Source organism: Phoca vitulina, unplaced genomic scaffold, assembly GCF_004348235.1.
Source record: "Phoca vitulina isolate PV1807 unplaced genomic scaffold, GSC_HSeal_1.0 scaffold2, whole genome shotgun sequence".
Classification (NCBI taxonomy): domain Eukaryota; kingdom Metazoa; phylum Chordata; class Mammalia; order Carnivora; family Phocidae; genus Phoca; species Phoca vitulina.
In genome coordinates this window covers 99,813,270-99,837,514 of record NW_022589705.1, presented here as the reverse complement: position 1 = coordinate 99,837,514, position 24,245 = coordinate 99,813,270, and the positions used below count along the sequence as shown (strand labels likewise).

General features: G+C 58.0%; 1 protein-coding gene across 2 annotated transcripts in view; it reads left to right on the top strand.

Moving 5' to 3' along the window:
* The first annotated feature begins 62 nt into the window (after positions 1 to 62).
* The window catches only part of SKI (SKI proto-oncogene), a 68,630-nt gene continuing 44,447 nt past the window's right edge, over positions 63 to 24,245 (top strand). For both annotated transcript variants that reach the window (XM_032395331.1, XM_032395323.1), the window contains exon 1: positions 63 to 1,052. In XM_032395331.1, the coding sequence (XP_032251222.1) occupies positions 84 to 1,052 (969 nt within the window). In that variant the 5' untranslated portion in view covers positions 63 to 83. The remainder of the gene's footprint in view (positions 1,053 to 24,245) is intronic.

Sequence of the window (24,245 nt, the reverse complement as noted above, 5' to 3'; positions counted from 1 at the left end):
GCCGGGGCGCGCGGGGCGGCGGCGGGGGCCGCGGGGGCCCGGGCGCGCGGGAGCGGGAGCGGCCCGGGGAGCCGGAGCGCACCATGGAGGCGGCGGCGGGCGGCCGCGGCGGCTTCCAGCCGCACCCGGGGCTGCAGAAGACGCTGGAGCAGTTCCACCTGAGCTCTATGAGCTCGCTGGGCGGCCCGGCCGCCTTCTCGGCGCGCTGGGCGCAGGAGGCCTACAAGAAGGAGAGCGCCAAGGAGGCAAGCGCGGCTGCGGTGCCGGCGCCGGTGCCCGCGGCCGCCGAGCCGCCGCCCGTGCTGCACCTGCCAGCTATCCAGCCGCCGCCGCCCGTGCTCCCCGGGCCCTTCTTCATGCCGTCCGACCGCTCCACCGAGCGCTGCGAGACCGTGCTGGAGGGCGAGACCATCTCGTGCTTCGTGGTGGGCGGCGAGAAGCGCCTGTGCCTGCCGCAGATCCTCAACTCGGTGCTGCGCGACTTCTCGCTGCAGCAGATCAACTCGGTGTGCGACGAGCTGCACATCTACTGCTCGCGCTGCACGGCGGACCAGCTGGAGATCCTCAAAGTCATGGGCATTCTGCCCTTCTCGGCGCCCTCGTGCGGGCTCATCACCAAGACGGACGCCGAGCGCCTGTGCAACGCGCTGCTGTACGGCGGCGCCTACCCGCCGCCCTGCAAGAAGGAGTTGGCCGCCAGTCTGGCGCTGGGCCTGGAGCTCAGCGAGCGCAGCGTGCGTGTGTACCACGAGTGCTTCGGCAAGTGCAAGGGGCTGCTGGTGCCCGAGCTCTACAGCAGCCCGAGTGCCGCCTGCATCCAGTGCCTCGACTGCCGCCTCATGTACCCCCCGCACAAGTTCGTGGTGCACTCCCACAAGGCGCTGGAGAACCGGACCTGCCACTGGGGCTTCGACTCGGCCAACTGGCGGGCCTACATCCTGCTGAGCCAGGACTACACAGGCAAGGAGGAACAGGCGCGCCTTGGCCGCTGCCTGGACGACGTGAAGGAGAAGTTTGACTATGGCAACAAGTACAAGCGGCGGGTGCCCCGGGTGAGTGTCCCCGTTGGCTGTGGGAGTGGGAGGACACTGGGTGTGCTGGGCCCCGGGGCCTGGAAGCTGGGGGGCCCTCCTGGGCCATGGGCTCTGTCTGTGCAGTTTAGGGCTGGTCTCAGGATTTGGATCTATTTCAGGGAAATTCAGGGTAGCATCGTCATCCCCATCGACAGTGTAGGAAGGTTCTCTGGCTCGACCCCTGTGATGAGCCAGCTCGCTTGGCGTGGGTGGCCCCAGTGGTCGGGGGGGGGGGCTGGCTTGGTGGGCGGAGAAGCCTTCCTGATGTCCACAGCCATTGCCCTGATGGGCTGGGAAGGGCAGGCTTCCGCACTCAGTCTTGCTGCGAGTCCTGGGAAGTTAGATCTGGGCTGGGCCCAGGCTGCAGCCTCAGGCCTAGGTCTTCCTCGGGGGCGGTGAGGAGGTGTGCAGACCAAAGCCTCCCCCCGCCCCCCCGACAGAGGGGTTCCTGCCAGTGGTCCTCAGCAGACAGAACTGGACCCGGTGGGGCCTGTTTCTGCTTTGAAGCCTTGGGAGACAGACTCAAAAACGAAGCCAGGTGTCCAGGCCACGGTGGCAGGGGGCCGAGACTCGGCGACTCCAGCTCTGTGTGTTTCCCTGCGCCTGCCAGGGTGTGAATCCCAGAGTCCCCCAGTGTGGGGGCAAGGGCCGCTTGGCCCTGGGCTTGGGGCCTGGTCAGCGGGCACCTGGGGCCCTGAGTAGGAGTAGCTCATGGCCTGTGATTTGTTTTGGACACGCCCGTTTCCTTGTCTCCCTCTCTCTGAAACGCTGCCGGGCGGGGGAGGGCCACTGGCCCAGGCTCTGTTGTTTGCCAGGCGAGGATGTGTGTGATCCTGCTGGGTAGCTGGCTGGGTGGCTCCCAGGCCACTGGACCCTGAGGCCATTCACTGGGGTCCTCACCAACTTTTCATGGTGTCTTCCCCTCCCCAAGTATTTGTAACTTTTATTTTAAATATCCAGGCTTATTAAATTGCATACACAGAATGCTGCATTGGCTCAGCTATTCTGAGGAGGCCTAATTAATTCAGCTACTGCATCAAACTTTTTTTTTCTAAATCTGTGAATAGATGCTCCCGCCCGGTTTTATCCGGGCGCCCCTCCAGCGGAGTGTCAGAGTCTCGGTGAGCAGAGGAGGGGCTGGGATGTGGGGGCCTGTTGCCTGTGCTCGGAGGGGGGCTGCTGTGTGTGCGCGTGCACATGCTTTCGGTGGCATTTCTGCCCTCAGCTGTGTCGCTGCCCAGGTGGCAAGCTGTCTGCAGACTGTGGGGCAGGGGTTGGGCGGGAGGGATGGTCTGAGTAGGGGAGGATGCTGGCAGGAAAGGCCCAAGCCTTTGATTTCAGATGATTTGGTGGTGGGTGGCGTGATGGGCACCCTATGGGAACCGGGGGCTTTTCTGTTTGGGGCGCCCGTACCTTCTACGGCCACTGTGGCCTGCAGCTGGTGGCCGAGCCGTGGCAGGCCACTTACCTCCAGCGCGGGTGGCGGAGGACCTTGTGTGGCAGGGTGTGTCTGTGTCGGTGTCCGAGTCGGGCATGAGGGGTGTGTGGTGGGGGCTGGCCCTTTGTCACAGCCATAGACCCGGGCCCGGCTTCTCTCGGAGCAGGCGCCGTGGTTGTGGGCGCGGCCGTCCTCCGGCTCAGGGGAGGCCCAGCCTGAGCGCTCAGGCCCGAGCGCTGCCTGGGGAGAAGCAGGACTGGTCCCTGCAGCCCGGAAAGCAGAGGCCAGAGCCTGTTTCTGCTCCGGCCTTTCCAGCAGATGATCAGGGCCGCCCTTTCTCCTTCAGTGCCTTCCCTGATGCTGCTCTAAATCTCATTGACTGATGAAGCAAAAATTTCCCCCGTGACGAGGAAAAGCTGCTCATCGTAAGTGGGTGGGGTCTCCAGGCCCAAGTGTCAGCCAGCCCGTCCTCGTGGTGGTGACCTGGCCTGCGCGCCCGGCCCCGGGCTTCCTTGAGCTCTCGAGTGCTCTCCTGCTGGCCCTGCCACCTCGTGGGGCGCTTCCCTTGCCAGCTTTTTCTGTTTGTCCTGTTCTTGGGGCTCTGCCTGCTTCCTTGGCTCTGTGACCACGCAGTTGGGAGTCCTGGGGTGCATCGTCCTCTTTAAATCTCCTAGCACAGCCATGTGCTCGTCTGTCTACATGCCGAGGGCACCACGTGAGGCAGGTATCAGCTCAGGGTGGGCGGAGATCCCCAGCTGCCCAGAGCCCACTTGCTCCGAATGGAGCTGCCTAGGAAGACCCCCCCCATCCCCTCCCCCCGCCCCGAGCCCTGCCTATCTCTCATTGCTCCTTGTACTTGCCTTTGACAGTTTATTCATGGAATAGATCTTGAATTTTTTCAGTTGTATGTTAGGTTAGTTTAACATTTTTGATTTACTAAGGATGAGGACAGCAGGGAACAAAGAATGTGCTGGAATCCTCTGTGTAGGGGCCACGGCTCCCCTAGGACCTTGGGTTCTGGTGAGGCCACGGGAGCTGGAGCGCGTTCCAGGCTGTGGAGCTGAAGTGCTGCCCCAGTCTCCTGCCAGCCAGAGACCGGTCAGCCCTCTGCTGCCACCTGTGCCAGGAGGGGCCTCCGGAGTGCTGGGGAGCCGCCTCTGAGCCCCTTCCCCCCAGGCTGCTGTCCTCGCTGTCCTGCAGTGGGCCAGTCCAGCTGGGAACCCCATGGGGCTGCTCCCGTAGCCTCATTACATCTCTCCTGGCTGTGTGACCTCGAGCCAGTTGCTTAATCTCTCTGTCTCTGTGTGTTTCCTCGTGTGTGAAATGGGGACTGTAGCAAGCGGTGTGATGGTGACGTTTTATTTCTTGAGGGTGTTCAGGTGTCCAGTGTCAGGTGGGGTGGGGATGTGTCATTTTGTTGCTGGGGGAACACGTGGCAGGAGATGGGGACTCGGAGCCTTCTCCACTCTTGTTCTGCCCACTTGGCTCTGTCCCTTCTCTTGGGCTTGTCTCATGGTATTTGGACTAAAGTGGGCCAGTTGTCCGGCCGTGTAGATTGCCGGCAGAGGGGGACATCCGTGCTGCTGGCTTGGTTGCTGCGTGGGGCCTGGCTCCTCACCCCGCAGGACGGCGCCTTGCTGGGTCACCAGGTGTTTCCCTTTTGGGCCGACCACAGGGCGGTGCTCTGCCTCCCTGGGGCCCGCGCTCCAGAAACTGGTTCCTTGGAACTGCTGTTTGTTCTGCGGGGTGTCCTGATTCTCAGGTTGGAGAGCCTGGCCTGGGTTTGTTTATCGTGCCCTTGTCTTTCAGACACCCAAGTTCTCAGAGGGGGCTTGTTGTGTGGGCCGTTTTGCTCCAGGGGCCCGCTGTGGCGTGAGTGCCCACGACTGGATTTGTCTGAATTCCTGACATTGGAACAGTTTTCTTCATGTCACCTGAAACTTTTCCCTGGTCAGAGGGCAGTGTTTTCTCAAAGCAGAGACCCGGCCGGCAGCACTGGGGGCATGGAGTCTTGTGGTCCCTGTTGGGGACTGACTATAGCTTTTAAGTCCACAGGCCAGGAAGGGGGTTCCAGCCTGTGACACTCCCCTAGTGAGACGTGGTTTGCTCTTTTAAGCTGAAATTATCTTGGGAAGGAATGCTATCAAGAATGTTCCATCAGGCTGGACACAGACTCTGACTTGCGTGCTTCACCTGGGACCCCTCTTTCATGGGGGGACTGGCTTTACCCTGATGCCATCTGTTGTGCCCGCAGAGATTTAGAGGGTCGGTTGTCCCTTTGTCCCCTTGTTTTGCTGTAGGCTTTCGTGGGGTTCCATGGTGATTTCCTGGTTCTAGACGTTTGGCTGAGAAAGTGGGGTGCCATCTCAGGTGATGCTCTGAGGCGAAGTTCCTGGACGGGCCTTGGCCTCCCCCCGCCCGGCCATGCAGAAGGATGGGGTCTGCGAGTCGGTCTGGTCGCCAGGGTGAAGGCCGCAGAGTGAAGGTTGGGGAGTCTTCTCAAATGGGGGATACGACAGCTTGAACACGGCCTCGGGTTTCTCGCCACGCCCTGTAGTGGGCCGTGCGAGAGTGAGTAGGGCCTCCCTGCTGGCCGGGTGCCTCGGCCTGGCTGCATGTGCAGAGCCGTGTCTGGATGGTCCTCCAGGTGTGGGCTCCCTGCCCATCTGTCTGTCTGCCCCTCTGTCGGCTGTCTTGCCAGTTTCCAGGACCCCTCTTTGGAGCTGGGCCAGGCCCCTAGCCTCTTGGGGTTTCCTCAGGGCGGCAGCTGGCCGGGGGCAGCAGGGTCATTGGGTGACCTTCGCCTCTGTTCCTGCTCCCTCACCGGGGTCCCCCAGTCAGCACAGGGCTTCGGGAGTAGGGTCACGGACTCTCCGCGTCTCGGTTTCTCAGCCTTCCCTGCAGCCGGTTTGTGTAATGCGTGTCTGAGATGTCGGGCGAGGGCAGACAGGCCAGGAGCAGGAGGAAGTCTGGGGGAGTGTGACCGAGCCCCGCCCCACAGCCCTGGCTGCGGGGAGCTGCGGGGGGGGGAGGTGGTGCTTCCGGGGCCAGCCCTGGCTGTCTGGCGGGAGGTGACCGCGGGAGGTGGCGGGAGGTGGCCGAGGCTGGCGGCCGGACTCTTCGTGGCCCGGAGACTGTTACACAAGCAGCAATAATGTGTCTCTTTCTAAGGATTGCGAAAGTCGGGGAGGATTTCTCCACTGGAAGAATTATGCAAGTTTCAACTGAAATGTTTTTAAAAAGTTTCTTTGTTTTGAGTCAAAATATAGAGGCTGAATTATTTCCTTCAGGTCTGTGAGAGCTGCAGTGGGAGAAGGCCTCCATTCTTGCTCAGGCCCTCGCCCTCCTGGTTTGCTGTCCCTGAGGAAATGGGGAACCAGGGAAAGGCGGGGGGGGGGCATTGGGATGGAGCCCGGGCGTGGCCTGGGGGCCATGCCCATTGCTCCCCACTTTCTGTTTACTGACCGTCTCAGGTGTGGGGGGCGGATCAGAGTTGCAAAGGGACAGGAAGTCATTTCCTGGGGGTGTGGGGCTGTGTGGCGGGTGGCTCCTCCCTGCATGGCCTCGCGTGGTCTGGAGCAGGTTTCGGGTGGTGTCGGGTTACCCGTGGGAATGCAGTGGCATGGGTGGCAGGGATCTCAGGGGGCTATGTATGTGGTCCCGTTGCGTGTGCGAGCGCAGCACAGGTCCTCGCCCTGCCCCACCTCTCCGAGGCTACCCTCTCCCCCAGTAGACCAGGTGCGGTGTGTCCAGGCAAACTCGGGTCATGCTCAGGAAGCCTCTAGCCTGTTCCCAGGGCTGGTGGTGGGGTCAACAATAGCTCTTAATGCTGCTCTTCTGGGAATAGAGGGTACGATTCTAGAGGACAGACTGGATGCCCGTTTTGCTGCATTAGATTTACTGTGTTTCTAGGCAAAGTCACTGCAAGAGGCTCAGCGAGGTGGGGTGGTCTTCCTGGTCACAGAGCTTGGGAGCTGGTTTGAGAGGGGGTGGGGGGAGGGTTTTTTACTTCTGGGACTGGCCACTCCTTGTGTCTCCTTATTTACTGATGTGAAGGACTGGACTCGGGCATGAAATCAAAATGAGATGGTGGGGATGAGAGGAACATCGGAAGAAGGACCAGAGTGGCTGGGGCACCTGCAGGGGGAGAGAACCCTCCGGCTGTGTGCGGGCCTGCTGGTGACCGCGGTGCCCGTTTCCTGCAGTGTGCGGCCTGTGTGCTGCTCTGCTCTTTGCTAGAAATTCTTGTCCCTTTGGGTAATCCTTGTGTCTTCCGTGCTGGTGAAACAGATGGGAGGCTTCAGGAGGAGTCTTGGCATGAGCCTGTGAAACAACTGAGGTTGTCTTGGTATGCGGCGTTTGTGTTTTATCTGATGTAACTGTTTTGACTTGGAAGGAATCAAAGGACGCGACGACTTCTTGATTTTGCAGCTCTAGGTAGTGATTCAGGAAGTCTCCGTGTGAGCCTCCGGGCCGCGCAGTGCGCAGTGGTCGGGCCTTCCCCCGGTCTTGGTTCTCTGGGCTACCCTTGTTGCGGTGGGCCTGGGATTTGTGTGTTTGTGGTTGTGTTGTCAGCCTCATGGAGGGGGCAGGTTGTCACGGCTGAGTCCCCAGTTCCGGGCCCGGAACAAATACTCCTTGAATGACTCACAGAGGCATGAAATCACTAGTTGTTGGGGGTTTCTGGGCAGCTCTGCTCTTGACAGGTCGAAAAGGAAAGGTGTAGGAACTTTCTCAGGAGCAGAGTTACGTCCCTTAGGTGTCATTCGTCCTGGTCGTGTTGTGTGTTTTGAAGAAGGTGGCTTGCTTAGGCCTGTGGGGGGTGCTTTAAACCCGGTTTGAGCCCAGATGCTTGGCCACTGCTTTGGAACGAAGGTATTCTCGGCTCTGGCTCTGGAGCTGGACAAGCCTGGCCGTGGTGCCCGCCTTGATTTGGCTTCCGCTGGGATATTAGCTGGCTGTTCTGAAAAGAGACAAGCATGTCTTGTTGAGAATAGGCTTCCCTGGGACCCCCTGTGTTGCTTGGTGCAGAGGAGCCCGCTGTGGTGGGGGGGGGCGGCAGGCGTGCCAGCCCCAGGGCTGCTGTGGCTCGGGCAGCCCCGGCCAGGGGCTCATCCTGCCCTGACTAAGGTTAGCCAAGTCGTGGGGGCCTGAGGTCCCAGGGTGCCAGTGGGGCTCTGGTGTGGCCCTTCCTCTCCTGGCCCGACCCCTGAGCCCACAAGTGAGGTGGCAAGTGGGGGTGACAGTCACACGATGGCAGCTCAGCCACGTGTCCCAGCCCCTGGGTCTGACCCTGTGGGACGGGGTGGCGCGAAGGAAGGGGGCTGAGCCCGCCGGGAGCACATGAGACGTGGGGGTGCAGGTGGTGGATGTGTTTTGGGGTCCTGTGCCGGCTGTCAGGTTGTTCCTCTGTCCCAGACCTGCCTGGAGCCTGGGCCCGGTGGCATGTTCTCTTCTGCACCCTACTCTCCCCAGCTGGGCTGTGCAGCTTGTGGGGGGAAGACTGAAGGTCTGTCTTTCATGTGCAGGAAAGGACGCCCAGTGCAGCCCCAGCCCCACACTCTGGGGGAGCACAGCCACGCCTAGCGCGGTAAGACTAGCGGGCTGCCTGGGTCTGAGGCTGGGGCTGTCTGGATGACCTGTGAGTCCCTGTTATGGGGGGCCCGGTCTGCATTCCATTCCCTTGGGAGCAGAACCAGCCTCTCATGCCCTGTCCACGTCTGTCTGCGGTCAGCTGTTCTTTTTGTGATCCCAGCCCACGGTGCCAGTCTGTGGCTCTAGCCTGACTGGTAGGTGAGGCCTCCACGGGACAGGCAAGCTGGCACCAGGCCGTGCCCCTTTCCCCACCTCAAGTATGCTCACTTTTCACGCCCGTCATGGAGTTTGCTCTTGGAGCTGCTTCTGTGTGTGGCATTCGTGGTTCTTGCGGCGCTTGTCGTGGTGCTCCCTCCTTCCGCAGAGCCGTGGCTGTTGGGCACTCCTCACGCTGGCTGCCCATCCCTGTGGATGCATGCTTCTAATTTCCTGACGTTCTCCTTTCGAACCCCCTCACCGCTGCGCTGAAACCATCAGAACAAGAAGTGCCTGTTGCCTCTGCAGACCCCTGTGTGGTCCAGCCGTGGGGACGAGGGCAATGGTTTGTGGTCTTTACGTAGGCTCTGTGCTGAAGGTGACACAGAAACCCCTGTTTGAAAGACCCATGGCCCTCTCATCTGCCTGGGCCTCACGGTGCCCAGTCTGGATCCCTAAGCTGCCCTGGTCAACCGAGTTCTGTGAGTCGTGCTGATGTCGACGTCTGTCCTCCCCTGGGCCCCAGCGCTGGTTGGGCCCCTGGGCATAGGGAGCTGTGTGTTTCTTGAACGGGAGGGCTGGCACTCGGTGAGCATGCAGAGGAACCAGGGAAGAAGGGGGCAGTCAGCCATGCTGCTGGCAAAGCTGGGAACCCTCTCCCTGGAGGAAGGGACAGGTGTACGCATCCCACATGTGGTTCTGGAATCTGCTGGGGGCTCCCCGCTGGGGAGGTTGAGGCAGAGGCATTGGGTAGTAGTGAGGTGCTGTCATCAGCCCCGGCCGCGGTGGGATCTCCATGCTGGCAACTCTTCTCCTTTCCCCCCCGGGGGGGGGCTGGGCTGCAGCGAGGGAGTGCAGACTGGCCGGCCCTGGCGGGGGTGGGTGACCCCCAAGCCTCGTGTCAAGTCTGTGCGGCGTCGGGCTGCGGCGCCAGTTGCCCGGCTGGGTGCGTGCGGGCGGCCGAGGGCGGACGCGTGTGCGGTGGGTGCCGCGGGCCCCGCCTTACCTGCTGCCTCCCTGCTCCCTGGCGCTACAACTGTGTTGCCCAAACCATTAAAAAAATTGTGCTCCCAAGTTGAATGATATGCAAATGTAGTCAATTAAGCGAGGGGATTTTAATTAGCAGTTTAAGTTCATGTGTGAAGTGCCTTGCCTTAATTACTTGACAGTTTTGTTGTAAATTTGCTAAGTTTTTTTTGCAGAACTATCAAAACTGTGATTTTTTTTTTTAACGTTCTCGTATGCAGTAAGTGTCGCCAGCCTGCCTGACCTCGGTCGGTTTTGCCTCAATTTAGGAGGCTCTTTAAGCTGTAAGAGCAGGGTGAGCCCAGGGGTTGCCTCCGTGTGGCTCGACGAGTGACGGCATGTCCCGTGTTTCCTGGAGCTCGGGCTGGCCGTGGTCGTCCAGGAGCCCTTGGCAACACCCGGGCCGGGGCAGCGTGCCTGGTCCTGGAACGGGGGTCCGGAAGGCTCTTGACTGAGGGGCCACAGAGCACCAGCGGCTCCAGGCCTCTGCCCTGACGACCTGCGCCTCGACGGGCCTGCAAACCACGAGCCTGGGTCCCCGCATGGCCGACGTGCACGCTGGTCCCTGACGCCTGCCGAAGGCCCCGGGGAGTTCTGACTCTGAAGCTCCTTCCTGGCTCTGCAGCAGGAAGGTTCCCTCCTGCACAGCCCCCTCCCCCACCCCCCAAACCAGAGCGTGGTGCCCCCCTGTGGGCTCAGCCAGGGCCGGCCTCGTGTCCATTCGCTGCCGCTGGTGGGGGGGTCAGCGCACGTGTCCCTTCCTGCTGGGTTTGTGTTGGAATTTCCTCCCGTTTATGGGAGAACTTGCTTAATTTCCTTGTCACTGCTGTTGAGATGGTCTCGTTACCGTGGTATTCAGAGCACTCCTAGATTTAATTACCTGATTGGACTTGATGTCTCTTGTGCAGATAGGCTTTTTATTTTCTCACTTAAACATTTGTATTTGAATTGTGATTTCTTTGGTAGATCTGTTTTCTCTCAGTCTCTGACAAAGGCTCGTGTCTCGGTTCTCTCTCTGATCCCTGGGGGCTGAGGGCGACAGCAGGGACCTAGCCAGGCAGCCCCACAACATGGCCTGCTTTCCCTGTGGCCCCAGCCTTTTGGAACCTTGGCCAGTGTGGCCCTGTTGGCAGGTGTGAGGGGCCGGAGGGCTGCGGAGGGGGTTCAGGCAGCACCAGGGGCGCTGGGCGAGGGGAGCGCAGAAGCTTGGTGGCGCCCCGGATGCTGGGGCCTCAGCCGTTGTTGCTGAAAGTCGGCTGGACGTGTGGAGCAGGGGCCCAGGGAGCCTACATGGATCCCGTCCTGTGTCTCCCAGCACGGTGATGGTGGGAGTTCCCTGTCCCCGTCCCCTGACATGGGGTCAGTGGGGGGTGCGTTTCTTCCCGCGTCATTAGGACGTATGCGTGGATTTGTGAAAACATACTGTTAAGATGGGAAATTTCAAGCTGACACTGAAATCGGGAGACTGGTTCTCGGAGCCCACGGGCCCAGCCCAGCAGTTCCTGGCGTCTTACTCGTTCCGTTTCATCTGACTTCTCCCTCCTTGTTTGTGCTACGGGATGTGCTGTCATTCTTTTCTAAAGCAAATCCCAGCATCTATTTCATAGTTCAGCATTTCAGTATCTAACGTATCCAGAGTTGTGGAAAGTCTTGACCTTGGTGCGGTTGGTGTACCCGGCGGTCGTGAGAACTCCTTCCTGCCTGTGTTCAGATCCCCGCTGTCTCAGAAACGGCTCTTCTGTGGTTGCTTTGCAGGATCCAGGGCCACCTTGCTTGTGGCGACGGGCCTTCCATGCACGCATGCCCCTGTGTGCACGCGTGCGTGCCCGCGTGCGTGTCTCTGTGCGTGCCCGTGTGTGCATGCGTGCGTGTCTGTGCCCGTGTGTGCACGCGTGCGTGTCTCTGTGCACGTGTGTGTGCCCCTGTGTGCACGCGTGCGAGCCTCTGTGTTCCCGTGTGTGCACGTGTGCGTGCCCGTGTGTGCACGCGTGCGTGTCTCTGTGCGTGCCCGTGTGTGCACGTGTGTGTGTGCACGTGTGTGTCTGTGTGTGCCCGTGTGTGCACGCGTGTCTCTGTGCGTGCTGTTGTGTGCACGCGTGCGTGTCTCTGTGTGCCCGTGTGTGCACGCGTGTGTGTGTGCACATGTGTGTCTCTGTGCGTGCCCGTGTGTGCACGCGTGCGTGTCTCTGTGTGTGCCCGTGTGTGCACGTGTGTGTGCACATGTGTGTCTCTGTGTGTGCCCGTGTGTGCACGCGTGTCTCTGTGCGTGCTGGTGTGTGCACGCGTGCATGTCTGCACGCGTGCGTGTCTCTGTGTGTGCCCGTGTGTGCACGCGTGTGTGTCTGTGTGCACGTGTGTCTCTGCGTGCCCGTATGTGCACGCGTGCGTGTCTCTGTGCGTGCCCGTGTGTGCACGCGTGTGTGTCTGTGTGCACGTGTGTGTGTCTGGGTTTGTGCCTGCACAGACAGAGCATTTCCAAGTGCTCTGTGGTATCGAGGGCTCTGGAGTTCACATCTGGGGCACGCGCTGTGCGTTACTCCAAGTGGTGCTTTAGGGAGCATCTTGCCACTGATGCTTCACAGAAGCCTCGTGCGGCAACGTGGACGAGCAAGGAATGCTGGTGTCTGCTGGCTGCCGCCCGCATTGTCCCCACCCCCACCCAGGTGAGGAAATGCACTGTGCCCGAGTGCCCCCAGGGATGTCCTCCTCGCGGCCTCCCGTGTCCGGGCCCGTGTCCGTGCGTAGCTGGCACGGCCCCGTCAGTACTCTCGTCTCTGCAGGGCTCTCACCCGGTGCCCTTGTCACTCCTGTGTGCCATCTCATTGCTGTGTGGCCTGTCCCCATTCTTGGGTTGGTGGACCTTCTGGCTTCCCTCGTGGATGCCCATGAATAATCACTGCAGCTTGTTGTTGGCCCACGTGTGTGCGTGTGTCTGGAGCATGGGCTGGGGTGGAAGGACTGAGTCAGAGGGCGTCTGGACCACGCTGAACGGGTTCCTGACGTGGCTTCACCGACTGACCAGCCCCCTGCAGGGAGGGCAGCTCCTCTGTCCTGTCATGGCTGAGGTCTGCTCCCACTATAAGTGCATCTCCTTGGGCACTTGGGAGGTTGGGTGGGGGTGAGTTTCTTATAGAAGAGTCGGCGGATCAAAGAGGGCACGCACACACGACATCCACATCTCTATCTCTTCTGCATCGTGAATCCCGACTGAGGGGCGACTCTGGGACGTGTTCTGACCATTTCCATACTCCAGCACTGGGAAGGTGTAGGGCCTTTTCAAGGGTTGTTTTTTCCTTAAGATTTATTTGTTTATTTATTTGAGAGAGCATGAATGAGAGGCTGAGGGAAAAGCAGACTCCCTGCTGAGCAAGGAGCCCAACGGGGGGCTCGATCCCAGGACCCTGAGACCATGACCTGAGCCGAAGGCAGATGCTTCATTGACTGAGCCACCCAGGCGCCCCTCGAGGGTTCTTGATTTTACTTGTTACTGAAATTCTTTTTCTACATGGCTCACCAGTTCACATGCCCACAGAATTAAGCACGTGCCCATTTTCCTACCCCTCACACGTTTGGTTACTGTCATTCAGGATGTTTCTGTGTAACTTGAAAGGTGAAAATCTCGTTTGATTTTTTTCTAGTGGCATTGGCTATTGTGTTATTCTTAGTATTTCTGTAATTTGCCTCGTGGTTTGTTTTATTAAGATAAAACATACATACCGTAAAACTTGCTATCTTAGCCATTTTTTTTCAAGTAAGCTTTACAGCCAACACGGGGCTTGAACGTATAACCTGAGCTCAAGAGTTGAATGCTCTACCAACCAAACCAGTCAGATGCTCCCCTTAACCGTTTTTAAGTGCACAGTTCAGGGGCGTAAGTACGTCCACAGTGTTGTATAACCATCACTACCATCCATTTCTAGAACCTTCCCATCTTCCCAAACCGAGAGTCTGTCCCCATGAAACACTCACTCCCCCTCCCCGCCTCCAGCCCCTGGCGCCCACCTTTCTCTCTGTCCCCGAATCTGACTTCTTTAGGGACCTCTTAGAAGTGGAATCCTATAGGGTTTGTCCTTTTCTTTCTGGTTTATTTCACCAAGGTCCATCAAAGATGGACTAGGTGTTAGCATTTCTTTTCTTTTTTAAGGCTGAGAACCATTCCATTGTATGAATGGACCACAGTTTTGTTTATCCATTCAGATGGTGATGAATACTTTGGTTGCTTCCATCTTTTAGCTCTTGTGAAAATGTGGCTTTGAACATGGGTGTGCAGATATCTCTTTGAGCCCCTGCTTTCAACTTCTGGGCATGTACCCCAAAGTAGAATTGCTGCATCTTCCCGTAATTGTTTTCATTGTTTGAGGAACCGCCGTCCTGTTTTCTACGGTGGCTGCACCATCTTACGCTCTCACCCACAGTACACGAGGATTTCAGTTTCTGCACATCCTTGTAAGGATGTTCGTGTTTGTGTTTTTTGTGTTTTTGAGAAAGTAGCCATCCTGATGAGCATCAGGTGGCCTCTCATGGTCCTGCTGATTTGCATTTCCCGGATGCTGAGTGATGGTGAATGTCATGTATGCTTATTGGCCATGTGGATGTCATCTTTGGAGAAATGTCTGTTCAAGTCCTTTGTCCTTTTTTGAGTCGGACTGTTTGTTCACGTGTAGGAGTTGTTTCTGTGTTCTGGATATTAATCCTGTCACACTGTGGTAAGCGGTGCTCTGGTATCCTGTCTCCTGTATGTAGTGGGCTCCACCAGCCCTCTGTTGGTACGTCAGAGGCAGGAACATCTCTGTGCTGGAGATCCATCTTTTTTTAAGTAGGCTCTCCACACCGAGTGTGGAGCCCAATATGGGCCCTGAACTCACGAACCTGAGATCCAGATCTGAGCTGAGAGCACGAGTCGGATGCTCAACCGACTGAGCCACCCAGGCGCCCTTTTCCTCTCTTTCTTAAGTTTGCACCCTGCCAGTTTCTGTAGAAAGTTCTTTTTTTTTTTTTTTTTTTTAAAGATTTTATTTATTTATTTGACAGAGAGAGACACAGTGAGAGAGGGAACACAAGCAGGGGGAGTGGGAGAGGGAGAAGCAGGCTTCCCGCTGAGCAGGGAGCCCGATGCGGGGCTCGATCCCAGGACCCTGGGATCATGACCTGAGCCGAAGGCAGACGCTTAACGGCTGAGCCACCCAGGCGCCCCCTCTGTAGAAAGTTCTTGAAGACAGAAGTGGATTCACTGGGGTGCCTGGGTGGCTCAGTTGATTAAGTGTCTGCCTTCGACTCAGGTCATGATTCCAGGGTGCTGGGATCGAGCCCCGCGTCGGGCTCCTTGCTTAGCGGGGAGTCTGCTTCTTCCTCTCCCTCTGCCGCTCCTCCTGCTTGTGTGCATGCGCACGTGTGTTCTCTCTCTCTCTGTCAAATAAATAAATGAAATCTTTAAGGGAAAAAAAGAAATGGATTCACTGAAAGTGATGCCTCTCACCAAAGATCTGCCTTTCTTTTAATCTCATCAGCAAGTGTGGGTGGCATAAGGGACCCAGAGTGAAGAGACACCAGACAGCTTGGGGACAGCTCAAAGCCCGATGGCTTGACCCTGACTTTCCCCAGAGAGTAGGAGAAAAGAAGCCCGGGGCTGCTTTTGGGTGGCAGGATGAAGGGAGATAGGCACCTGAGCGCCCAGGGTGGGCTCAGGGAGTGTGCATGGTGGCTCTGCGGCCAAGGCCAGTCAGCTTTAGAAGAGTTGGCAGCTTGAGGAGCACATGTCCGAGACTGTCAGCCACTTTGCTTCCTCTCTCCACCTGTGAATGTCATTTCCCATGAGGCTGGTGGTCTTCTACGTGTGGCTCTCGGTCCTCTCACTCGGACTTTGAGGTCCAGGCCTGTTCTTGGCCATGGTTTGCACTAGTTTGCTTCCATTGGTTCCAGGAGGCTGGGGGTGACAGGTGGCCTGGGGGATGCTGGTCCTTCACACGGGCGACACGCTGTTGTGTCCTGGCACCTCGTGGGGAGGTGAGTGTGTGTACGTGACCATGGCTGTGAGGCTGACGGGGTGGCCGCATCCCATCTCCCGAGCTTTGGTGGGCCTGGCCCGCTGCCTCTTTGGGCATTGGCCCTGGAGGTCCTGGGGTGGCTCCAGGGGCCTGGGAAGTTATCTCAGCCAGGACACGTGGTGCCCCCGCTGTCTGTGTCCCCATCCCTGGGGCTGCCCTGACCGAGCCAGTGACTCAGCTGCCAGCAGCCGTTCCCGTTATTTGGTTCCCCCATGCCCCGGTTGGCCTTCTGTGTCCGGAGCACGCTTGGAGCTGGGACCTGAGGTTCCTGGTCCAGGTGACAGTTCTGCCTTTTTGTCTGTGTTAAGGAGGGCAGGGGCGCTCTGGAAGGGGGAGGATCCTTGACGTTTGTTTTGCAAATACTACTGGGGTGCCCAGTGCTGGATGCTGGTCAAAAGGAAGGCCTGGCAGCGGGAGCCTGGCGGGGGGGGGGGGGGGGGGGGGGCCGGGGGGGGGGGGGGGGGGGGGGGGGGGGGGGGGGGGCTGTGACCTCTGTCAGTGAGGGTGGCTCTTTGTGTTTGGGTTCAAGAAAAACAGAGTTGGAGACCTCCCTGAGGCTGCTTGTCTGCCTCGTGTGCGGCTCCCCGTGAAGCAGACGCCACTGTCCCCGAGTCTGACGTTATCCACCCCGTTTTCTTTCCTTACCTTCTCTGTGCAAGCAGGAGTCACTGAAGCTTTTTGGTATTTCTGGTCAAGTAGGAGTTTCTAGAAGTTCGGAGAGAGAGAGCTTCATGGGTGGTCCCTGGGCCCAGGTCCTGGCTTGGCCATGTCCTTACTCTGGCGTCCTGGGTCATGCCGCTTCCCCGGGCCTCAGTTTACCCTTCTGTAGTGGGTGATGAGGGTGTGTGCTGTGCAGATTTGCACCTTCCAGTTCTTCCCAAAGCCAGGGCATCTGACGGGGGCCGCATGTGGGCACACGAAGGCTGGTGTGGTGGCTCTCCTCACAGCTGGCCGGGCCAGTCGGATGGACACCGGCAGGCGCTGTGAGCAGAACACACAGGGTGCGCCAGGCGTGGAGGCTCCCTGTGCCCTCAGTGGGCCCGTGCTGTCCATTGTTGATAACCCCTGCTGGCTGTGCTCCTCCCTGGACTTCAGGGGGCAGCGTTCCCTGTGGGACATGCGATGGAGTGTCTGACCTGGGCCTCTGTGTGGCCGAGTCCACACCATCCCTAACTCACCTGCTGGGATGCTGGGAGCCACCCCTGTCCTTGAAGCCATGGGGGCGCAGGCTGAGGATGTCCCAGGCTCCTGGGCTCTGTGCGGTTGAGGGTTGCTGCTCACAGACGTGCCCTAGGCAGTGTCTGGTGATACGCTTGTACCAGGTTCGATCTTCGGGTGACTTCTGGCTGGAGGGAAGGCCAGAGTTCTGTTACAGAGCAAGTCTGGTAGGATGTGTCTGTCTGCCTTCCTTTCTTCCTTTCCTCCTTTAAGATTTTATTTATTTGTCAGAGAGATCTCGAGAGAGAGCGAGAGCATGAGCAGGGGGGATGGGCAGAGGGAAGAGCAGATGAAGAGCAGGGAGCCCGATGCAGGACTCGATCCCAGGGCCCTGGGGTCATGACCTGAGCTCAAGGCAGACGCTTAACCGACTGAGCCACCCAGGCGTCCCAGGGTGTGTTTTTCAAGTGGGACAACCTTTGATAATTCTTCAAACAGTGATTTTGGTAATTGAGCCAACAGTGGTAACCTCATCCACAGCCTTGATCTGAACCAGGTAAAATTGACCTCAGAGCAATTTTTTTTTTTTTTTAAGTGGGCTCCACACCCCACTCAGGACTTGAACTCATGACCCCAAGATCCAGAGTTGCAAGCTCTACTGACTGAGCCAGCCAGGCGCCCCGGCCCCAGAGCAGTTCTTCCCTGGAAAAGTGAGGTTTCTCAGAAAATGAAAACAAGGCCGTGAGTAGAGAACCAGCTTTGAGAGCCATGGTGCCCTGTCATGCTCATGCGGGGTGAAGAGCTGGTAGAACGGACGTCTCCAGTCGTCATGCACCTTGGCTGCAGGCTAGGGTCTCGGGGTCTTGGTTCCATGCTCGACAGGCCTGGCTGGACTGAGAGTGCTTCTCTCAATCCTCCTGCCGCTGTTGGTCCAGGTCCACAGGCACGTCGGATTCCTGGATGGTTGTACCAGGGAGCTGAACTGGAATTTGATATCCGTTTTTATAACCAGGGTTTGTTACAGTTCCAGAAATCTGGGATTTTTAGAGTTAGGTGTCATGTTGCTGTTCCATTTCAGATGCATTTGGCTGCCACTGAGCAGGCTCAAGTGTTGAGGGAGTTCATTGTCTTGCACAGCCCACGGCTCAAACGTGGCACCTGCTGGGCCATCCTGAAGGTGCCTGACGTCCCTCCTCGGCACATGCCCTCCTGTGTTCCTATGCATCCTCCAGTTGTGGGTGGCCGAGGGAGGAGCAGAGACCAGTCTGTCTGTAAGCCTGCTGCTTTTCCTTGGCTTAGAACTTTTTTTTTTTTTTTAAGATTTTATTTATTTGACAGTGAGAGACACAGCGAGAGAGGGAACACAAGCAGGGGAGTGGGAGAGGGAGAAGCAGGCTTCCCGCCGAGCAGGGAGCCCGATGCGGGGCTCGATCCCAGGACCCTGAGATCATGACCTGAGCCGAAGGCAGACGCTTAACCACTGAGCCACCCAGGCGCCCCTGGCTTAGGACTTTTTATTCTGAACAATCTTCAGACCTCTGGTGGAGTCATGAGAGCAGCGCTCACCAGGGTTTGCGAGTGTGGACACCTTGCCGTGTTGGCACACCCTCTCATTGGTGAGCGTGCATCTTCGGTGTTCGTTTTTTGCACATGATGGCCTTGTAGTGTTAGCACAGCATGGCGACCGCCACGGAGCAGCCCGCAGCCCCATCCTGCCCAGGACCCACCGGGATGCACCTCTCTCCCGAGCTGCTTCTCTTTGGGGTCCCTCCCCTACCTTTGGTCCTGCGTGACATGGGTGCGTTGGGAGGGCCTAGGGGCCATCCTGTGGGTTATGCCTCTGCTTCCAGTACCTGGCATGCCCCCTGGTTGGATGCAGGGCCAGCATTTTGGGTGGGAGCCTGGTGGGGCCACTACATCCTCCCCAGCGCGTGGTGGCTGGAGGCCAGACGGCGCACGGCAGGCCGGGAACTTTGATCGTGCTCGTGGGTGGGGTCCGCCTTTCCCCTCCGTAGTTAATAAGTAATTCGCGGAGGACTTTGGACCTTGTCAGCATCTGCTGTGATGAACTTTCTCCCAGCGGGTTCAGCGTCCCTGCCCCATCCCGCTGACCCAGTTACGGTGGTCCCTGCGCCTGCTTCTCCCGGAGCGCCTCCCTTCCCCTCTTCCTGCCGTTGAGTGTCTGTCTTTCCTAACTCAGTCTGTTACAGGGTTGCAGTCCATTCTTGTCATTATTCTCTTGACTAAATTGCCCCTCTTTTGGCCACCCACTGGGACTCAGTCCCTCCTGCTGTCTTTTTCCTGAGACCCCCTGACGCTCACACCCCCGTGGCAGCGTGTGCGGCTTGCGCATTCCTGAACTGGGGCCTGAGAGAACCAGCTCAGCAGGGTGGGTCAGACGCACAGAGACCCGTCCCCGGGTGTGGACACGTCTTTCTCCCAGCCAGAGCCTCTGGTGAGTGTGGGGTTGGGTCACCACAGGGCAGATGTAGATGGCAGAGGATTTTTCTGCACGTGGACGTTGGCCATTTTTCCACATCTCTTTGCCGTAGGTCATTTATAGAAACTGAGCCGCTTCCTTCCGTTCAGTGGTTTTCTCTGGCTCCTGGCTCTGGGGGCCTCCCACGAGGTGGTGTCTGTTGACATTTCCCTGTCCCTGCATCTGTGCGTCTGTCAGCTGTGCCCGGGAAGGCCGTGGCACGTGGTCACCCACATTCTTCCTTGCTCAGAATGTTCTCCTGTGCTCACTCCCTGTGCCGGGAGGCTTCCCTGGAGGCCTGGCCACCGGTCTGTGTTGTCCCTTGTGGTGAGTGGGGGCAGGAGGGAAAGGAAGCCAGGGCCAGGCCGTGGCCTCCTTCAGGTGCTTGTCCCGTTATTTTGGGTTGGAATGAGAGGATTGAAACTGTTCTTATGTCCTTTTTTTCTTCAATCTTTGTATTATTTATTTGAGAGCACAAGTGGCTGAGGAGGGGCAGAGGGAGAGGGAGAGAGAAGGTCTGTAGCAGACTCCCCGCTGAGCGCGGAGCCCGACATGGGACCTGATCTCACGACCCTGAGACTGTGACCTGAGCCGAAATCAGGAGTCAGACACTTAATGGACTGAGCCCCCCAGGTGCCCCTTTATCTCCAGCCTTAAAAGAAATCTTACCTTCACCTCAAATTTCTGGAAGCCCTGCAAGGTTAAAAAGCAGACAAACAAAGGTTTCATTTTCAGCTGCCCTGAGAAGGATGAGCGTGTTTTTAGAGTGAGGGCCCCTGCGCTAGGGTGGGGGTGGCCAGCCCCCCCCCCCATGCCGACACACTTGGCCTCCCGGGCGCAGCCTGTGCCCCGGGCCACAGGCTCGCGGTCAGCAGGAGTGGGTGTGGTGGTGTGCCAGGGTCACCCCAGGCCTCCTGGGCTCAGGTCCTCTTGGAGGAGGCTCCTGAGGCAGTGTCTGGACTTGGGTTTTTCCTGTACCCTTTTTTATGCCCCAGGGGCCAGGCTTTGAGAAAACAGTGTGTAAACCTGAATTCTCCCAAACCCTCCTGCGTGCGCGCGCACACGCACACACGCACACACACACACACACACTCTCTCACACTCCGTCCCGGAGGCTTTGGCTTCTGCCCGGGGCCTGGCTTTCGTTCCCGAGGACGTGTTCCACCGTGTGTGTGTGTACCACCCGACTCCGTGCTCCACAGCCCGGCAGCGGGGGACAGAGGTAGGAACGGGCCTTCTTGGAAGGGTAAGGAGAGGGCACCCGCGGTCTGCAAGGACCCGGGAGGGGGGCCTTGTCTGGGAGGGAGTGGCTGGCCCCCCAGGGCGTTCCCAGACCTGATGCTGTTAGCTGACGGCCCACCCCCCTGTCAGGGTCTGTGTGTTGTGTGTTGCCCAGAGGCCTCCCTTCAGAACTTTCAGGTTTTGTGATTTCATTTGTAATTTCTAAGATGTGCTTTGTTTTTGTTTCTTTTGTAACCGCTTTCACCTGTTCTTGTGTCACAGCTCATGGCTGTGTGGTCTCGTCTCCCGTCCCCGGGGATGCCAATGCTGCTTTCCTCTGAAATCCTACTTCTCTCCGTGCTTGATGCCTGACTGCTCCTCATGTGGACTTGCAGGCGGTCCCCGGTCTGCGGACTGGAGCCCGAGCCTAAGTGGGAAGGAACCCCACAGCTTCCAGGTGGCAGTAAGGGTGGTGGAGGGTGGGTGACGTGGCAGCAAAGGCCTTGGCCGGGCTTAGTGCTGGTGATCCCTGCACATTATGGGCCAGAGTAGACATCACGGACAGAGTGCTTACTGTTGAGGAAGGTTCTCCATTTTTCTAGATACTTCATATTTGTGAGTCATGCCTACCCTCTTGGTCCACGTTGAGGGGTTTGCTCTGACTGAGGAATCATCCCAGGCCCCCCACGCACCACATCACGGGCTTCCATTTTGCTGATGTGGCCTTGCCCTCGCTGAGGGAGGTCACCCCACTGCTCTGCAGTCTGGGAAGGGCCTCTCCTGGAGGTGCTGAGAGCAAAGACAGCGGACCCTTCTTTGGGCCTCGGAGACCCTGGCTATGACAGGAGGACAGGGTCGCCTTGCGCGTCCTTTGGGGCTGTGGTCCTGTAGTGTTGGAGTGCCTTCACCGGCCTGGAGCGGTGCTGAGCTGTGCTGTGTGTTCTTTGTCTCAGACATCCCGGCTGCATTCGTCAGTGGCCTCTGGGTGGGCCCAGGGGGACCGCTGATTCTCTGGGTCCTTTGGGTACATGCTTGTTCATCTCCAGATGATTCTGAAATCTGGAAAGTCTGCCATATAGATTAGGCCGTAGCCTCGCTGGATGTGCTTGCTTGGAGCGCTGGCAGTCTGGGCCTCGGTCCCTCCCACTGCAGCACAGGGGCCTTGTCCTCTGCCCGGCCCCTCTGCCCCGAGACGAGCCACAGGGAGCCTGGTGACGGAGGGATCACAGATATGGGTGCGACGGAAGAGGCCTTCCTGCTTCACCCCGGAGCACAGCAGTGCCCTTCCCTGGGGACTGCATCTCCTTTGTCATGGGTGCTTGGGGGATGCCTGCCCCACCGTGGGCCATCTCATCGCCTCCTTGTCCCTTGAGTGGCCCTGCAGTGACGCTGCCTCACCCAGGAACGACCAGACAGAAAGCTCAAGACCCCATTTAGATCTTTATCTGGCTGCTTTTCATTTTAATGTACTTGGCCCTCAGTCTGGACATGTTGAACATGCACCCACTGGCCGTCAGGCTGTCGTTTTGTGCGCGCCCGGCTGTCACTGCTGCCTCTGGGGGTGGGCTCCGGGGACCAGGGGGTGGGAGCAGACTTGGAATCTGCTCTGTGCTTCCTACACAGCTGCGGCAGCTCTCCTTCCTCCAGATGCCCGTTCCCGTCTGTGGGGCTGCCCAGCACGGCCCGCTTTGTTGAGTGACAGAGACGCGGGCGGGCGCCCCTGCTCCCTGGGCGGGCCGATGCCACCTCTGCGTGCCTGCTGTCTTCACCTTTTGTTGCTGCCTAAGGAATCCGTGGACAAGGTCTACAGCTAAAGGGTGAATGGCACAAACCCAGCATCCCCATCCCGTCCTCTCCACTTGGCCTCGGGCAGGGACTTCCTGTTGCTCACTGTTTATCCCGTTGACCTCCTGTTTCTGTCACCTGCACCGCCACGTCCCTAGTCCTGCCTTGGCTGCTCGCCCCCTGCAGCCCGTCCCCGCCACTCCCCGGGCCTGCCCACATCATCGTGGCTCATGTCTCATGAACCCAAGCTTTGTGCTTACTCTACGACTATGTGGTCGTGTTCACCCCGATCTGGCATCCGACGCCTGCCCTCGCTGCCTGTCGGCCCCACCCCGGGGCCCTTGTTCTGACCTCACTTCCTCTCTGCTCTGGGCCCTGGACTTGGTCGCCTCTGTTTCCTGCTCGCTGGCTGGCGTGTTTTGCCTCTGGCCTTGGCCACCTGGCTGGCCCCCAGTGCTGAACTTGGTGTGTGGCCCACCTCTCTGCTGTCCTCTGGCTCCCAGTGCCTGGAGGGTGGGTGCAGGGGGCCTGATCCGGGCATCGGTGTGGTCCTGTGCAGGCCCCATGCACCCTTGTCCCCAGGAGGCCAGCCCCCGCTTGGGGTTGAGCTCCAGGTGTCTCTGGGGCGCTGCCCTCTGGGGTGCCTCGGGCTGTCCGGGCCTGGCACGGCCTCGGTCCTTCTCATTCTCCGTCTCTGGTGTCGCTCTCCAGGGCTTTCCTCCGCTTTATTGCCAAACTCTGTTTTCTTGTCTACTTTCAGGTTTTGTGATTTCATTTGTAATTTCTAAGATGTGCTTTGTTTTTGTTTCTTTTGTAACCGCTTTCACCTGTTCTTGTGTCACAGCTCATGGCTGTGTGGTCTCGTCTCCCGTCCCCGGGGATGCCAATGCTGCTTTCCTCTGAAATCCTACTTCTCTCCGTGCTTGATGCCTGACTGCTCCTCATGTGGACTTGCAGGCGGTCCCCGGTTTTGCTCCCTTGAAATCTCCCATCCACCTCCTCTGGCAACCGGCATCTTCACACCCCGAGCTTTCCCTTGTGGTTCCTGGAGCTCTTTCTCAGCAGCTCTCTGGCCTCAGCCTGCCCTCCTCCTCCTCGCCACCTCCCACCCTCCCACGGGCTCAAGGTTCACAAGCTTCCTCCTTCATTGAAGAGCAGGGCTTTAGACAACTTTTTTATATTTAAGATTTTATTTTTAAGCAAATCTGCACCCAGCGCGGGGCTCGAACTCACAACCCTGATATCAAGAGTCGCACGCTCTACCTTCAGAGCTGGCCAGGCACCTCTTGGTGATTTTTGAGAGAATGGGGTCGAAGCATTTTTGTACCTCCATCTTAAACCTGGTTTTCTTTCTTCAAATGATGCGTTTTAATTATTTTATTTTCTTGATGTGTTTTCTGGATTTGCAGAAGGTCTTGGCATTTTGAGCATTGAGGAAGGAAGGGCATAAAGAGTTGCTTTGAAAAGGAAAGTAGAGTAATGCCGGTGATTTGTGATTTTACCCAGAAGTAACCCTCGGATAACCAGGATTTATTTCTTGGAATGTCTTATTTCATGCTTGTGTGTGTACATGCGTGTGAGTGCATGTTCACACACGATTCACTGTCCTGGAAGGTCCTCAGTGTCTGTGGCTGAGTATGGTCTTGACTGATATTTGGAAGAATGACTCAGATCCCCTTAGTGTAAGATTTAATCATCCCCAAGGAATGACAGAGTTCCAGATTCTGTTGAGTGGAATGCAGAGTGAAGGAAGAGTATGAGCTAAGACATTCTAGAACTGTTTTTTTTAAAGCAGGTTGAAAACTCTTTGTCAAGAAGTGAAAGAACCAGCAACAGCCCTTTAGTAATAGAGGTTTGTAAGGAGGAGTCTTTCTCTTGAGTACTCTTAGTCAGTAGACTTTGTTTTATCAGACGGCCCAAAGGCCCGGGGCTGCCTTCTCTGGGGAGTGTGGTCTGTAGCTTTCTGTTAAACGTTTGCTTTGGTTTCTTCGTTCTTGGCTCTGGATCAGTCCCTCACTCTTGCTGGTTTTCTAAGCCAGTAGTTTCTTAAACTTGAACTTCAGAATTCTTAAGAATGACTACCTTTCTGGTCTCACGCCTAAAGGGTCCGATTCCTAGGTCTAAGATAGGCCCTGAGCATTTGCATTTCTGGTAAGTTCCCAGGTGATGTTGCTGCACTGTGGGGAACCCCTTGGGAGAACCCCTGATCTGCAGCTCTGCCTGCTCTGGCC